Source organism: Scyliorhinus torazame, chromosome 7 (genome assembly GCF_047496885.1).
Source record: "Scyliorhinus torazame isolate Kashiwa2021f chromosome 7, sScyTor2.1, whole genome shotgun sequence".
Classification (NCBI taxonomy): domain Eukaryota; kingdom Metazoa; phylum Chordata; class Chondrichthyes; order Carcharhiniformes; family Scyliorhinidae; genus Scyliorhinus; species Scyliorhinus torazame.
In genome coordinates, this window is record NC_092713.1 from 176,141,930 (window position 1) to 176,157,379 (window position 15,450).

At 48.9% G+C, this 15,450-nt stretch overlaps 1 protein-coding gene across 1 annotated transcript in view; it reads right to left on the reverse strand.

The window, feature by feature from the left end:
* The window catches only part of LOC140427371 (G protein-coupled receptor kinase 6-like), a 256,903-nt gene that overhangs the window by 60,012 nt on the left and 181,441 nt on the right, over window positions 1-15,450 (reverse strand). The window contains exon 11 of the mRNA XM_072512918.1: window positions 11,161-11,369. Coding sequence (XP_072369019.1) covers window positions 11,161-11,369 — 209 coding nt within the window. The remainder of the gene's footprint in view (window positions 1-11,160; window positions 11,370-15,450) is intronic.

The following is a 15,450-nucleotide window of genomic DNA, read 5'->3' on the forward strand; positions in this document are numbered from 1 at the left end:
AAGACCATGGCAGAAATCCCCGACCTTGACACACACCGACTGATCATGGGAGGCGACTTTAACGCAAGCAGGACCCACTGACTGACTGATCGAACCCCAGAATAGGGGAAAAGACTGGCATGGCTCAGGAACTAGGAGCATTTATGGAGCAGATGGGGGTGGTGGACCCATGGAGGTTCCTGCACCCGGGAGAAAAGAAATTCTCATACTTTTCACAAGTGCACAAGGTGTACACCTGTATCGACTTCTTTGCAGTGGGGAAATCGGTGCTTTCAAGGATCACGGAAGCGGAATACTACACCACGCTCCGACACTACATGGATGTGAGGTTAGAGACAGGCCGTGCCCAACTCCCCAAGTGGAGGCTGGAAACGGACCACCTGGCCAACACGGCCTTCTGCCAAAAATCATTGCAGGCCATAGGCGATTACGTTGGTAGCAACCAAAATGGGGAGGTCTCACCCTCCACGTTTTGGGAGGCACTGAAGGCTGTGATTAGAGGAGAGATCATAGCCTATAAGGCAATCAGAGATAGGGAAGAGAGGGTGGCCAGGCAACAACTGGTGGACTCCATCCTGGAAGGCGACAGAAAATACTCCAATGCCCCGACTGTAGAGCTGCTGGCGGAGAGGAAAAAGCTGCAAATGGACTTTAACCTGCTATCCACTAGGAAAGCAGTGTACCAACTCCGCCAGACATGGGGGACCTTCCACGAACACGGAGACCAGGCTGGCCGCCTACTGGCTCACCGGCTGAGAAAGCAGGCAGCCACGAGGGATATAGCGCAGGTAAAGGACAGCAGGGGCAGACTGGTAACAGAACCAAAGGAGGTCAATTGGGCATTTGAGACCTTCTACCAGGGACTGTACAACTTTGAGTCCCCCAACGGGGACGCGGGGATGAAATAGTTCCTCGACGGACTGGAAGTACCGTTAGGGGAAGACAGCCGGAGGGAGCTGGAAGCACCAATAGATCTAGGAGAAATCATGGAGAGCATCAGCTCCATGCAGGCGGGGAAGACACCGGGACCCAACGGGTTCCCGGCGGACTTCTACAAAGAATATGCACCAGTCCTGGCCCCAAATCTAAGGGACATGTTCACGGACCCATTGGCAAGGGGCACCCTGCCCGCCCTCACTGATTCCCCCCAAGAGATAAAGACCCGATGGAATGTGGATCATACAGACCCATCTCACTGCAGAATGTGGACGCGAAAACTCTCGCAAAGGTCCTGGCCAAAAGGCTGGAGGACGGGGCAGCACGGTGGCGCAGTGTGTTAGCCCTGCCGCCTCACGGTGCCGAGGTCCCAGGTTCGATCCGGGCTCTGGGTCACCGTCCATGTGGGGTTTGCACATTCTCCCCGTGTTTGCGTGGGTTTCGCCCCCACAACCCAAAGATGTGCAGGCTCGGTGGATTGGCTACGCTAAATTGCCCCTTAATTGGAAAAAATGAATTGGGTACCCTAAATTGATATTAAAAAAAAGAAAAGAAAAAAAAAAGGCTGGAGGGCTGAGTAGTGGGGGTGGTCACAGAGGACCAAAGGCTCACAGTGAAAATCAGGTGGCCGCTGAACGTAATAATGACCACCTCCGGAGAGAAAACACGAGAGATGATCGTCTCCCTGGATGCAGAAAAGGTTTTCGACGGAGTCGAATGGAATTACCCCTCGAGGTACTGGAACGGTTTGGGCTAGGAGCGGGGTTCATCGCCTGGGTGAGGCTCCTGCACAACGCTCCCAAAGCGAATGTCCGAACTAACACCACAAGCTCTGAATACTTCCAGCTACAGAGAGGAAGACGGGGCTGCCCCCTGTCCCCACTCTTCTTCGCGGTAGCGATCAAACCCTTGGCGATAGCCCTGCGGGATGCGAAAAGCTGGAAGGGAATCCGGAGAGGAAACAGAGAGCACAGAGTCTCACTCTATGCTGATGACCTGCTCCTCTATGACTCGAAGCCACAGGAGGGACTGAAGTCAATATTGCAAATCCTGAAAGAGTTTGGAACCTTTTCGGGCTACAAACGTAACCTGGGAAAAAGTGAGGCATTCCCAGTGAACCCAAATGGGGGAGGGGCAGAGCTGGAGGGGCTCTCGTTTAAAGCGGCCCAGAACAGATTCCGTTGCCTGGGGCTCCAGATAGCCAGAGACTGGACACAGCTCCACAAGTGGAACCTGACCAGCCTGGTGGAGGAAGTAAAAAAGGACCTTTAAAGGTGGGGCTCGCTCCCACTCTCCCTGGCGGGGAACGCGCAGACGATCTAGATGAACGTACTGCCGAGGTTCCTCTTCCTGTTTAGACCCATACTGATCTTCATCCCCAAGGCCTTTTTCCAAAATGTAGACGGTCGAATCATGGCATTTGTGGGGGGGGGGCAAGGCAAGAACCCGAGATTCCCCAAACCGACACTGCAAAGAAGGCAAATCAAAGGTGGCTTGGTTTTACCAAACCTACAATACTACCAACAGCAGTAAGAGTGAGGGGATGAGTACAAGAACCCGGCACAGATTGGGTACAAATGGAGGAGACCCCCTGTAAAGTAACGACCCTCCGGGCCCTGGCTACAGCAGCACTCCCGTCTCCCTCAACAAGATACACAACGAGCCCAGTGGTAACGGCCACGCTGAGAGCATGGACCCAGCTCAGGCAACACTTCGGGATAACTAAAATGTCCCCATGGCCCTCATCTGCGGCAATCACAGATTCCCCCAGCCATGCTAGATACCACCTTCAAAAGATGGAGGTGGGACGGGGGCACATTGACGGTCGGGGACTTCTACGTAGGGCACTGACTGGTGACACTGGACGAACCGCCGACGATGTGGAAACTAGCAAAAGGACAGGAAATGAGACACCCCCAAATAAAACACTTCCTCCGCAAAGAGACAGTAGGGTACCCCACGGGCTCCAGAAACCACACTACTAGAAGGCCTGATAGGCACACGCAGCAAGAAGGGGGGGCTATGTGGGAAAATATACGGCCAGTTACTGGACAGAGCTCGAACACCACTGGACGAGACCAGACAACAATGGGAGGACGAACTGGGGACAGAGGTAGGGTGGGGACTCTGGAGCAAAGCACTGAGGAGTGCTAATTCCACCTCTTCCTGCGTAAGGCTCAGCCTAATACAGCTCAAAGTGGTGCACAGAGCACACCTGACCAGAATCCGAATGAGCAGGTTCTTCCCGGAGGTGGAGGATAAATGTGAACGGTGCCAGAGGGGATCGGCCAACCACACCCACATGTTTTGGGCTTGCCCCAAGCTTGCTGGGGCAAGCCCAAAAGAGTTGATTTCGGCGTGAGAACAGCTGGTGAGTCAGTTTCAGCGGGAGCAGTGCGGAAGTGGTTGCTGGGAGGTAAGTCTGTCCTTTAAAAGCACTTGTCTTTGCAGGGGCAGGCCAGTTGATTTCGGCGGGAGAATCAGCTGGTGAGTCAGTTTCAGCAGGAGCAGTGCGGAAGTGGTTGCTGGGAGGTACGTCTGTCCTTTAAAAGCACTTGTCTTTGCAGGGGCAGGCCAGTCGATTTCGGCGTGAGAACAGCTGGTGAGTCAGTTTCAGCGGGAGCAGTGCGGAAGTGGTTGCTGGGAGGTAAGTCTGTCCTTTAAAAGCACTTGTCTTTGCAGGGGCAGGCCAGTCGATTTGGGCGTGAGAACAGCTGGTGAGTCAGTTTCAGCGGGAGCAGTGCGGAAGTGGTTGCTGGGAGGTAAGTCTGTCCTTTAAAAGCACTTGTCTTTGCAGGGGCAGGCCAGTCGATTTCGGCGGGAGAATCAGCTGGTGAGTCAGTTTCAGCGAGAGCAGTGCGGAAGTGGTTGCTGGGAGGTAAGTCTGTCCTTTAAAAGCACTTGTCTTTGCAGGGGCAGGCCAGTCGATTTCGGCGGGAGTGGAGCTGGCTGGTTAGTCAATTTCAGCAGGAGCTGAGAATTTTTAAATTTTTTTTTTAAAATTAGTGTTTTAGGCGGGAACAGGAAGTAGACCCGCGGACGTCTGGGAAGACCCTCACCAATAAATTCTGGTGGAGAGGAAACCCGAGACACTACACGTGTAGTGTCTCCCACCCGCCCTCCTCCTCTAACCTAATAATAAAACCCATTGGTCTGAGGTAAGTACCATATTTTATTATATAATTATTATTTTTTATAAAAAATTTAATTTAGTTGTTAGCCAGATCTTGGTAGAAAGTTAGAGGAATGGCAGGGAAGGGAGTGCAATGTTCCTCCTGCAGGATGTTTGAGGTGAGGGATGCAGTTAGTGTCCCTGCTGATTTTACCTGCAGGAAGTGCTGCCATCTCCAGCTCCTCCAAGACCGAGTTAGGGAACTGGAGCTGGAGTTGGAAGAACTTCGGATCATTCGGGAGGCAGAAGGGGTCATAGATAGCAGCTTCAGGGAATTAGTTACACCAAAGATTGGAGATAGGTGGGTAACTGTAAGAGGGACTGGGAAAAAGCAGTCAGTGCAGGGATCCCCTGCGGTCGTTCCCCTGAGAAACAAGTATACCGCTTTGGATACTTGTGGGGGGGACGACTTACCAGGGGTAAGCCATGGGGTACGGGCCTCTGGCACGGAGTCTGTCCCTGTTGCTCAGAAGGGAAGGCGGGAGAGGAGCAGACCATTAGTAATTGGGGACTCTATAGTCAGGGGCACAGATAGGAGATTTTGTGGGAGCGTGAGACTCTCACGTTTGGTATGTTGCTTCCCAGGTGCAAGGGTACGTGATGTCTCGGATCGTGTTTTCCGGGTCCTTAGGGGGAGGGGGAGCAGCCCCAAGTCGTGGTCCACATTGGCACTAACGACATAGGTAGGAAAGGGGACAAGGATGTCAGGCAGGCTTTCAGGGAGCTAGGATGGAAGCTCAGAACTAGAACAAACAGAGTTGTTATCTCTGGGTTGTTGCCCGTGCCACGTGATAGTGAGATGAGGAATAGGGAGAGAGAGCATTTAAACACGTGGCTACAGGGATGGTGCAGGCGGGAGGGATTCAGATTTCTGGATAACTGGGGCTCTTTCTGGGGAAGGTGGGACCTCGACAGACAGGATGGTCTACATCTGAACCAGAGGGGCACAAATATCCTGGGGGGGAGATTTGTTAGTGCTCTTTGGGGGGGTTTAAACTAATGCAGCAGGGGCATGGGAACCTGGATTGTAGTTTTAGGGTAAGGGAGAATGAGAGTATAGAGGTCAGGAGCACAGATTTGACATCGCAGGAGAGGGCCAGTGTTCAGGTAGGTGGTTTGAAGTGTGTCTACTTCAATGCCAGGAGTATACGAAACAAGGTAGGGGAACTGGCAGCATGGGTTGGTACCTGGGACTTCGATGTTGTGGCCATTTTGGAGACATGGATAGAGCAGGGACAGGAATGGATGTTGCAGGTTCCGGGGTTTAGGTGTTTTAATAAGCTCAGAGAAGGAGGCAAAAGAGGGGGAGGTGTGGCGCTGCTAGTCAAGAGCAGTATTACGGTGGCGGAGAGGATGCTAGATGGGGACTCTTCTTCCAAGGTAGTATGGGCTGAAGTTAGAAACAGGAAAGGAGAGGTCACCCTGTTGGGAGTTTTCTGTAGGCCTCCAAATAGTTCTAGGGATGTAGAGGAAAGGATGGCGAAGATGATTCTGGAAAAGAGCGACAGTAACAGGGTAGTTATTATGGGAGACTTTAACTTTCCAAATATTGACTGGAAAAGATATAGTTCGAGTACAATAGATGGGTCGTTTTTTGTACAGTGTGTGCAGGAGGGTTTCCTGAAACAATATGTTGACAGGCCAACAAGAGGCGAGGCCACGTTGGATTTGGTTTTGGGTAATGAACCAGGCCAGGTGTTGGATTTGGAGGTAGGAGAGCACTTTGGGGACAGTGACCACAATTCGGTGACGTTTACGTTAATGATGGAAAGGGATAAGTATACACCGCAGGGCAAGAGTTATAGCTGGGGGAAGGGCAATTATGATGCCATTAGACGTGACTTGGGGGGGATAAGGTGGAGAAGTAGGCTGCAAGGGTTGGGCACACTGGATAAGTGGGGCGGCTTGTTCAAGGATCAGCTACTGCGTGTTCTTGATAAGTATGTACGGGCAGCACGGTAGCCTTGTGGATAGCACAATTGCTTCACAGCTCCAGGGTCCCAGGTTCGATTCCAGCTTGGGACACTGTCTGTGCGGAGTCTGCACATCCTCCCCGTGTGTGCGTGGGTTTCCGCCGGGTGCTCCGGTTTCCTCCCACAGTCCAAAGATGTGCGGGTTAGGTGGATTGGCCATGATAAATTGCCCTTAGTGTCCAAAATTGCCCTTAGTGTTGGGTGGGGTTACTGGGTTATAGGGATAGGGTGGCGGTGTTGACATTGGGTAGGGTGTTCTTTCCAAGAGCCAGTGCAGACTCGATGGGCCGAATGGCCTCCTTCTGCACTGTAAATTCTAAAAATTCTAATTCTATGTACCGGTCAGACAGGGAGGAAGGCGTCGAGCGAGGGAACCGTGGTTTACCAAGGAAGTGGAATCTCTTGTTAAGAGGAAGAAGGAGGCCTATGTGAAGATGAGGTGTGAAGTTTCGGTTGGGGCGATGGATAGTTACAAGGTAGCGAGGAAGGATCTAAAGAGAGAGCTAAGACGAGCAAGGAGGGGACATGAGAAGTATTTGGCAGGAAGGATCAAGGAAAACCCAAAAGCTTTCTATAGGTATGTCAGGAATAAGCGAATGACTAGGGAAAGAGTAGGACCAGTCAAGGACAGGGATGGGAAGTTGTGTGTAGAGTCTGAAGAGATAGGCGAGATACTAAATGAATATTTTTCGTCAGTATTCACTCAGGAAAAAGATAATGTTGTGGAGGAGAATGCTGAGCCCCAGGCTAATAGAATAGATGGCATTGAGGTACGTAGGGAAGAGGTGTTGGCAATTCTGGACAGGCTGAAAATAGATAAGGCCCCGGGGCCTGATGGGATTTATCCTAGGATTCTCTGGGAGGCCAGGGAAGAGATTGCTGGACCTTTGGCTTTGATTTTTATGTCATCATTGGCTACAGGAATAGTGCCAGAGGACTGGAGGACAGCAAATGTGGTCCCTTTGTTCAAAAAGGGGAGCAGAGACAACCCCGGCAACTATAGACCGGTGAGCCTCACGTCTGTAGTGGGTAAAGTCTTGGAGGGGATTATAAGAGACAAGATTTATAATCATCTAGATAAGAATAATATGATCAGGGATAGTCAGCATGGCTTTGTGAAGGGTAGGTTATGCCTCACAAACCTTATTTAGTTCTTTGAGAAGGTGACTGAACAGGTAGACGAGGGTAGAGCAGTTGATGTGGTGTATATGGATTTCAGCAAAGCGTTTGATAAGGTTCCCCACGGTAGGCTATTGCAAAAAATACGGAGGCTGGGGATTGAGGGTGATTTAGAGATGTGGATCAGAAATTGGCTAGCTGAAAGAAGACAGAGGGTGGTGGTTGATGGGAAATGTTCAGAATGGAGTACAGTCACAAGTGGAGTACCACAAGGATCTGTTCTGGGGCCGTTGCGGTTTGTCATTTTTATCAATGACCTAGAGGAAGGCGCAGAAGGGTGGGTGAGTAAATTTGCAGACGATACTAAAGTCGGTGGTGTTGTCGATAGTGTGGAAGGATGTAGCAGGTTACAGAGGGATATAGATAAGCTGCAGAGCTGGGCTGAGAGGTGGCAAATGGAGTTTAATGGAGAGAAGTGTGAGGTGATTCACTTTGGAAGGAATAACAGGAATGCGGAATATTTGGCTAATGGTAAAGTTCTTGAAAGTGTGGATGAGCAGAGGAATCTAGGTGTCCATGTACATAGATCCCTGAAAGTTGCCACCCAGGTTGATAGGGTTGTGAAGAAGGCCTATGGAGTGTTCGCCTTTATTGGTAGAGGGATTGAGTTCCGGAGTCGGGAGGTCATGTTGCAGCTGTACAGAACTCTGGTACGGCCACATTTGGAGTATTGCGTACAGTTCTGGTCACCGCATTATAGGAAGGACGTGGAGGCTTTGGAGCGGGTGCAGAGGAGATTTACCAGGATGTTGCCTGGTATGGAGGGAAAATCTTATGAGGAAAGGCTGATGGACTTGAGGTTGTTTTCGTTGGAGAGAAGAAGGTTAAGAGGAGACTTAATAGAGGCATACAAAATGATCAGGGGGTTGGATAGGGTGGATAGTGAGAGCCTTCTCCCCCGGATGGATATGGCTGGCACGAGGGGACATAACTTTAAACTGAGGGGTAATAGATATAGGACAGAGGTCAGAGGTAGGTTCTTTACGCAAAGAGTAGTGAGGCCATGGAATGCCCTACCTGCTACAGTAGTGAACTCGCCAACATTGAGGGCATTTAAAAGTTTATTGGATAAACATATGGATGATAATGGCATAGTGTAGGTTAGATGGCTTTTGTTTCGGTGCAACATCGTGGGCCGAAGGGCCTGTACTGCGCTGTATTGTTCTATGTTCTATGCTGGGTTGTGGACAGCCTTCTTCGAGGCAATGTCCAAGGTTGGGGCTGGTTTAGCACACTGGGCTAAATCACTGGCTTTTAAAGCAGACCAAGGCAGGCCAGCAGCATGGTTCGATTCCCGTACCAGCCTCCCCGAACAGGCACCGGAATGTGGTGACTAGGGGCTTTTCACAGTAACTTCATTGAAGCCTACTTGTGACAATAAGCGATTTTCATTTTCATTTCATTTTTCGTTTCAAGGTTGTGGGGGTGAGGGTGAAGCCATGTCCGAAAGTGGCAATCTTCAGGGTATCGGAGGAGCCAGAACTATACATGGGGAAGGGGGCCAACGCCCTTGTTTTCACTTCCATAATCAAACGCCGGAAAATCCTGCTCGACTGGCTTGCTGACCTCTTGGAAATTCTCCACCTGGAGAAGTATGCCATCCGAGGGTCGGAAAAAGGCTTCCTAGATACTTGGGGGCAGTTTTTCGGCCTCTTCCAAAACTTGTTTGAGGCCAGCAACGAGGAGCAAGTTAATAATAAAAATCCAAGATAGATGAGGAACCAAAGGACTGCGCAACCGGCAGAACGGGGGGGGGGGGGGGGGGGCGGGGGCAGTGGCGAAACCACAAAAGAGGAGAAGAAAAGGAAAGCAAAACACAGCTGAAGCCAAAGGGGTGGGGGGAGACCATAGACCGATCCAGAGGGCGGACAAATGTATATAGGGTCAATTAAATGAAAGATAAAATAAACCTCTCCCACAATAAAGTAAATTAACACAGGTAAGAAAAATGTGATGTAAATCTACAACTGTTTATAAATAAGAGAAAGATTTAAAAAAGAAACGAAAAAAAATTGGCTTCACCTCCCAGTAGCACTGTCTGGGTGCACAGGTGGCACTGCCAGGATGCCAGATTGGCAGTCCCAGGCCCCCCCCCCCAGTAGCACTGTCTGGGGGCACAGGTGGCACTGCCAGGATGCCAGACTGGCAGTACCAGGCTCCCCCCCCAGTAGCACTGTCTGGGGGCACAGGTGGCACTGCCAGGATGCCAGACTGGCAGTGCCAGGCTTCCCCTCCCAGTATCAGTCTGGGGGCACAGGTGGCACTGCCAGGGTGCCAGACTTGCAGTGCCAGACTTCTCCTACCAGTAGCAGTCTGTGGGCACAGGTGGCACTGCCAGGGTGCCAGACTGGCAGTGCCAGGCTTCCCCTCCCACTAGCACTGTCTGGGTGCACAGGTGGCACTGCCAGGATGCCAGACTGGCAGTGCCAGGCTTCCCCTCCCACTAGCACTGTCTGGGTGCACAGGTGGCACTGCCAGGATGCCAGACTGGCAGTGCCAAGGTGCCTGAGCAGCATCAGCAGTGCCAGGAAGCCACACTGCCCAAATACCAGCCACCCGGGGGCCACAAATCACCTGAGAGACTCCCACCAAAGTGCCATTCCTCCTGGTCTCCATTTGTGGGGACCAGTGCTGAATGATGCCCAGCCGGGGTTTCCTTGACGAGGCCCGCAGTTCCCAGGAGCCGTTTGCGTGTGGCATCGGCAAAGTTAAGTGAGTTTTAAAGTCACTTAATTCTGCAAGTCTGCATCCTGCCCATTGTGGTGGGATCCAGATCACAACGTCTCGCGCGGTCGGGAAGGCCTCTCCCGGGATCTATCACTGCGTCCCGCTCCGGATCCAGCGGGATGCGACCTGTAACTAGTGCTGTTGTCTCTCCATGTTTGAAAGGGTTAATAAATGAAAATCACATATGTTCATGTATAAAACCTTTACAGGTTTTTAAATAAAACTTAAGCGCTCACATGGGCTGCTTGAGAAGCTTGCATTCCCAGAGACAGGACAAGCTGGCAGGAGGCTGTTGCCACAACTGATAAGTCTCGGACCTTTTAAAATTATTGCAAGGATATGGAATTGGATGGGAGTAAGGGACACCACAGACAATGCATATTTTTAATCTTATATGTGTCGAGCAATAACAGAAAAGTGCAGATAGCTACATGCTCAGCAATATTATAATGACATGCATGAGCTTTAATTATGATTAGAAATTATCCTCACCGATAATGCATCATGTAATCCTAGTTAGTTGTGAATGGATATAGATACTTTCTAAACAAATGAATTCTTTTGATTGGTATATGTTAATTGCTTGAGATAACAGAGAAAAGTATAATCAACCTGTATTTTCTGTGCTGGGGGAGCAGGCAAGCCACCCTATGGATATTTTGCTCCCTTACTATAGCTTGAACTCTGAGTCTCGTCTGGTCAGTTGGGGAGTGAAGAATGCTATAGTTGAATAACTATCGGTGAAGCTCCCGCAACAATGTTCTTCCTACCAAAATGAATCACCTCACTCTTCTCCACATCGAACTTCATCTGCCACCTATCTGCTCACTCCACCAACTTGTCTTTCTTTTTTTGTAGTTCTGCACCATCTTCTTCACAGTTTATAATATTTCCAAGTTTTGTATCAACTGCAAACTTTGAAACTGTCCCCCTGCACACCAAGATCTAGATCATTAATGTATATCAGGAAAAGCAAGGATCCCAATAACGACCCCTGGGGAATTTCACCACAATCCATCTTCCAGCCTGAAAACATCAATTGACTGTTATTCTCTGCTTCTAATTATTCAGACAGTTTGTATCCACATTACTACTGTCCCTTTTATTCCAAAGATCTGCCAGTGTGGATACCGCACAACATTCAGCACGACTTCTTCAGTGGTAGAGACTTACCATCTGACACAGTGAACGTACTTCCATTGAGAACTTGTCCGAGTAACTCTCCTGTTCTTCCTTGACCCGGATTTCCACCTCCTCCCGTTTGATCTTTTTCTTGCGCTGTTGAAATGGTGACTGTCCCTCAATCATCTCGTACAAGAGGCAACCCAGGCCCCACCAATCAGGGCTGAATGCATAACGTTCATTCTTCACAACTTCAGGAGCTTGAAGAAATTAAGAGAGTTGGCAGCAATTATCCAGTTTTGCTCTGTATCTATCAGCCTCACTCTTTTTATTTATATTCCAAACTGTTAGATGCTTTTGAGGATGTCAGGGTCGATTGGATGTGAGTAAGGGACACCACAGACAATGCATATTTTTAATCTTATATGTGTCGAGCAATAACAGAAAAGTGCAGATAGCTACATGCTCAGCAATATTATAATGACATGCATGTGCTTTAATTATGATTAGAAATTATCCTCACCGATAATGCATCATGTAATCCTAGTTAGTTGTGAATGGATATAGATAATTTCTAAACAAATGAATTATTTTGATTGGTATATGTTAATTGCTTGAGATAACAGAGAAAAGTATAATCAACCTGTATTTTCTGTGCTGGGGGAGCAGGCAAGCCACCCTGTGGATATTTTGCTCCCTTACTATAGCTTGAACTCTTTGAGTCCCGTCTGGTCAGTTGGGGAGTGAAGAATGCTATACTTGAATAACTATAGGTGAAGCTCCCGCAACAATGTAAATTAATTAGTGATGGCTGGTCAGGTGATGTGCTTGAGCTGCTTGATGTGGGAGCTGGCAGATCCCATTGAGAGCTGCAGCGACCACATCTGCAGTAAGTGTTGGCTGCTCAAAGAGCTCCGGCTCAGAGTTGATGAGCTGGAGTCTGAGCTTCAAACACTGAGGCACATTCGGGAGGGGGAGACTTACCTGGACACTGTGTTTCAGGAGGCAGTCACACCTGTCAGAGTAAGTAGTTTAAATCCTGCCAGTGGCCAGGGACAGCAGGGTGTGACTGCAAGTCAGGCAGGTAAAGGGAACCAGCAGTCAGGAACTCAGGAGCCTCAGCCCTTGACCCTGTCCAACAGGTATGAGGCACTTGCTCCCTGTGTGGATGGCGAACAGGGCTGCAGGAAGGATGAGTCAGCTGACCAAGACACCATGGTTCAGCAGGCCATTCAAGGGAGGGAGTAAATAGGCAAGGTGTAGTTGTAGGGGATTCTATTATCAGGGGGATAGATAGTATCCTTTGTGAGCAGGATAAAGAGTCCCGCATGGTATGTTGCCTGCCCGGTGCTAGGGTGCAGGACATCTCTGACCGGCTTGAAAGGATACTAGAGAGGGAGGGGGAGGATCCAGTTGTTGTGGTCCATGTTGGTACCAACAACATAGGCAAGTCTAGGAAAGAGGACCTGTTCAGAGATTATAAAGAGCTAGGATTCAAATTAAAAAACAGGTCCTCAAGGGTCATAATCTTCGGATTACTGCCCGAGCCACGTGCAAATTGGCATAGGGGGGCCAGAATAAGGGAAGTTAACACGTGGCTGAAAGAGTGGTGTGGGAAAGAGGGGTTCCTTTTCATGGGACACTGGCATCAGTTTTGGGACAGGGGGGGACCTATACTGTTGGGAAGTTCTCCACCTGAACCGAGCTGGGACCAGTGTTCTGGCGAAAAGAGTAAATAGGGTGGTCAATAGGACTTTAAACTAGAGATTGGGGGGGGAAGGGAAAGTCAGGGAACCAAGAGGTGAAGTAATCAGTGGAAAGCGTAGCTGCTTAGGAATACAAAAAAGCACAAAAAGACAAAACTCAGCAGAGGTTACGATAGTTCCCATCCCACAAAATATGACACAGTGTATGGAAAGGCTCAGTAAACCAAGGTCCACCACACTAAGAAAACAAAAAGGGATGGTCAATAGAGAATTAAAGCTATATTTAAATGCGCGCAGTGTACGGAAAAAGGTAGATGAGCTTGTGGCCCAGATTGTGACTGGCAGGTGTGATGTGGTAGGCATCACAGAGACATGGTTGCAGGGGGTTCAGGACTGGCATTTAAACATCTAGGGATTCACAACCTATCGAAAAGACAGAGAGGTGGGCAGAGGGGGCGGGGTTGCCTTGTTAATTAGGAATGAAATTAAATCAATAGCACTAAACGACATAGGGTCAGATGATGTGGAGTCTGTGTGGGTAGAGGTGAGGAACCACAAAGGCAAAAAAACCATAATGGGAGTTATGTACAGGCCTCCTAACAGTGGTCAGGACCGGGGGCACAAAATGCACCACGAAATAGAAAGTGCATGTCAGAAAGGCAAGGTCACAGTGATCATGGGGGACTTCAATATGCAGGTGGACTGGGTAAATAATGCTGCTAGTGGACCCAAGGAAAGGGAATTCATTGAATGTTTACAGGAGGGCTTTTTGGAACAGCTTGTGATGGAGCCCACGAGGGAACAGGCCATTCTGGACTTAGTGTTATGTCATGAGCCAGACTTGTTTATCAAGTCTTACAACGTAAGGGAACACTTAGGAGGCAGTGATCATAATATCCCAACAATTCAGGAGAGTCAGGGGGCAGAGTTGAATATGGTAGCCATCACAAAGGATCATAATTCAATCTCCAATTTGAAAGAAAGAAGGTAGAATCAGATGTAAAGGTGTTACAGTTAAATAAAGGTAACTACAGGGGCATGAGGGAGGAACTGACGAAAATCAACTGGGAGCAGAGCCTAGTGGGAAAGACAGAAGAACAGTAATGGCAGGAGTTTCTGGGAGTAATTGAGGACACGGTACAGAGGTTCATCCCAAAGAAAAGAAAGGTTATCAGAGGGGGGATTAGGCAGCCATGACTGACAAAGGAAGTTAGGGAATGCATCAAAGCAAAAGAGAAAGCCTATAATGTGGCAAAGAGTAGTGGGAAGTCAGAAGATTGGGAAGGCTACAAAAACAAACAGAGGATAACAAAGAGAGAAATAAGGAAAGAGAGGATATGAAGGTAGGCTAGCCAGTAACATTAGGAATGATAGTAAAAGTTTCTTTAAATACATTAAAAACAAACGGGAGGCAAAAGTTGACATTGGGCCGCTCCAAAATGACGCTGGTGATGGGAGACAAGGAAATAGCTGAGGAACTAAATAAGTACTTTGCGTCAGTCTTCACAGTAGAAGACATGAGTAATATCCCAACAATTCAGGAGAGTCAGGGGGCAGAGTTGAATATGGTAGCCATCACAAAGGAGAAAGTGCGAGAGAAACTAAGAGGTCTAAAAATTGATAAATCTCCGGGCCCAGATGGGCTACATCCTAGAGTTCTAAAGGAGATAGCTGAAGAAATAGTGGAGGCGTTAGTTATGATCTTTCAAAAGTCACTGGAGTCAGGGAAAGTCCCAGAGGATTGGAAAATCGCTGTTGTAACCCCCCTGTTCAAGAAGGGAACAAGGAAAAAGATGGAAAATTATAGGCCAATTAGCCTAACCTCGGTTGTTGGCAAGATTCTAGAATCCATTGTTAAGGATGAGATTTCTAAATTCTTGGAAGTGCAGGGTCGGATTAGGACAAGTCAGCATGGATTTAGTAAGGGGAGGTCGTGCCTGACAAACCTGTTAGAGTTCTTTGAAGAGATAACAAATAGGTTAGACCAAGGAGAGCCAATGGATGTTACCTATCTTGACTTCCAAAAGGCATTTGATAAGGTGCCTCACGGGAGACTGCGGAGTAAAATAAGGGCCCATGGTAATCGAGGCAAGGTACTAACATGGATTGACGATTGGCTGTCAGGCAGAAGGCAGAGAGTTGGGATAAAAGGTTCTTTTTCGGAATGGCAACCGGTGGCAAGTGGTGTCCCGCAGGGTTCAGTGTTGGGGCCACAGCTGTTCTCTTTATATATTAACGATCTAGATGACGGGACTGGGGGCATTCTGGCTAAGTTTGCCGATGATACAAAGATAGGTGGAGGGGCAGGTAGTATGGAGGAGGTGGGAAGGCTGCAGAAAGATTTAGACAGTTTAGGAGAGTGGTCCAAGAAATGGCTGATGAAATTCAATGTGGGCAAGTGCAAGGTCTTGCACTTTGGAAAAAGGAATAGAGGCATGGACTATTTTCTAAATGGTGACAAAATTCATAATGCTGAAGTGCAAAGGGACTTGGGAGTCCTAGTCCAGGATTCTCTAAAGGTAAACTTGCAGGTTGAGTCCGTAATTAAGAAAGCAAATGCAATGTTGTCATTCATCTCAAGAGGCTTGGAATATCAAAGCAGGGATGTACTTCTGAAGCTTTATAAAGCATTAGT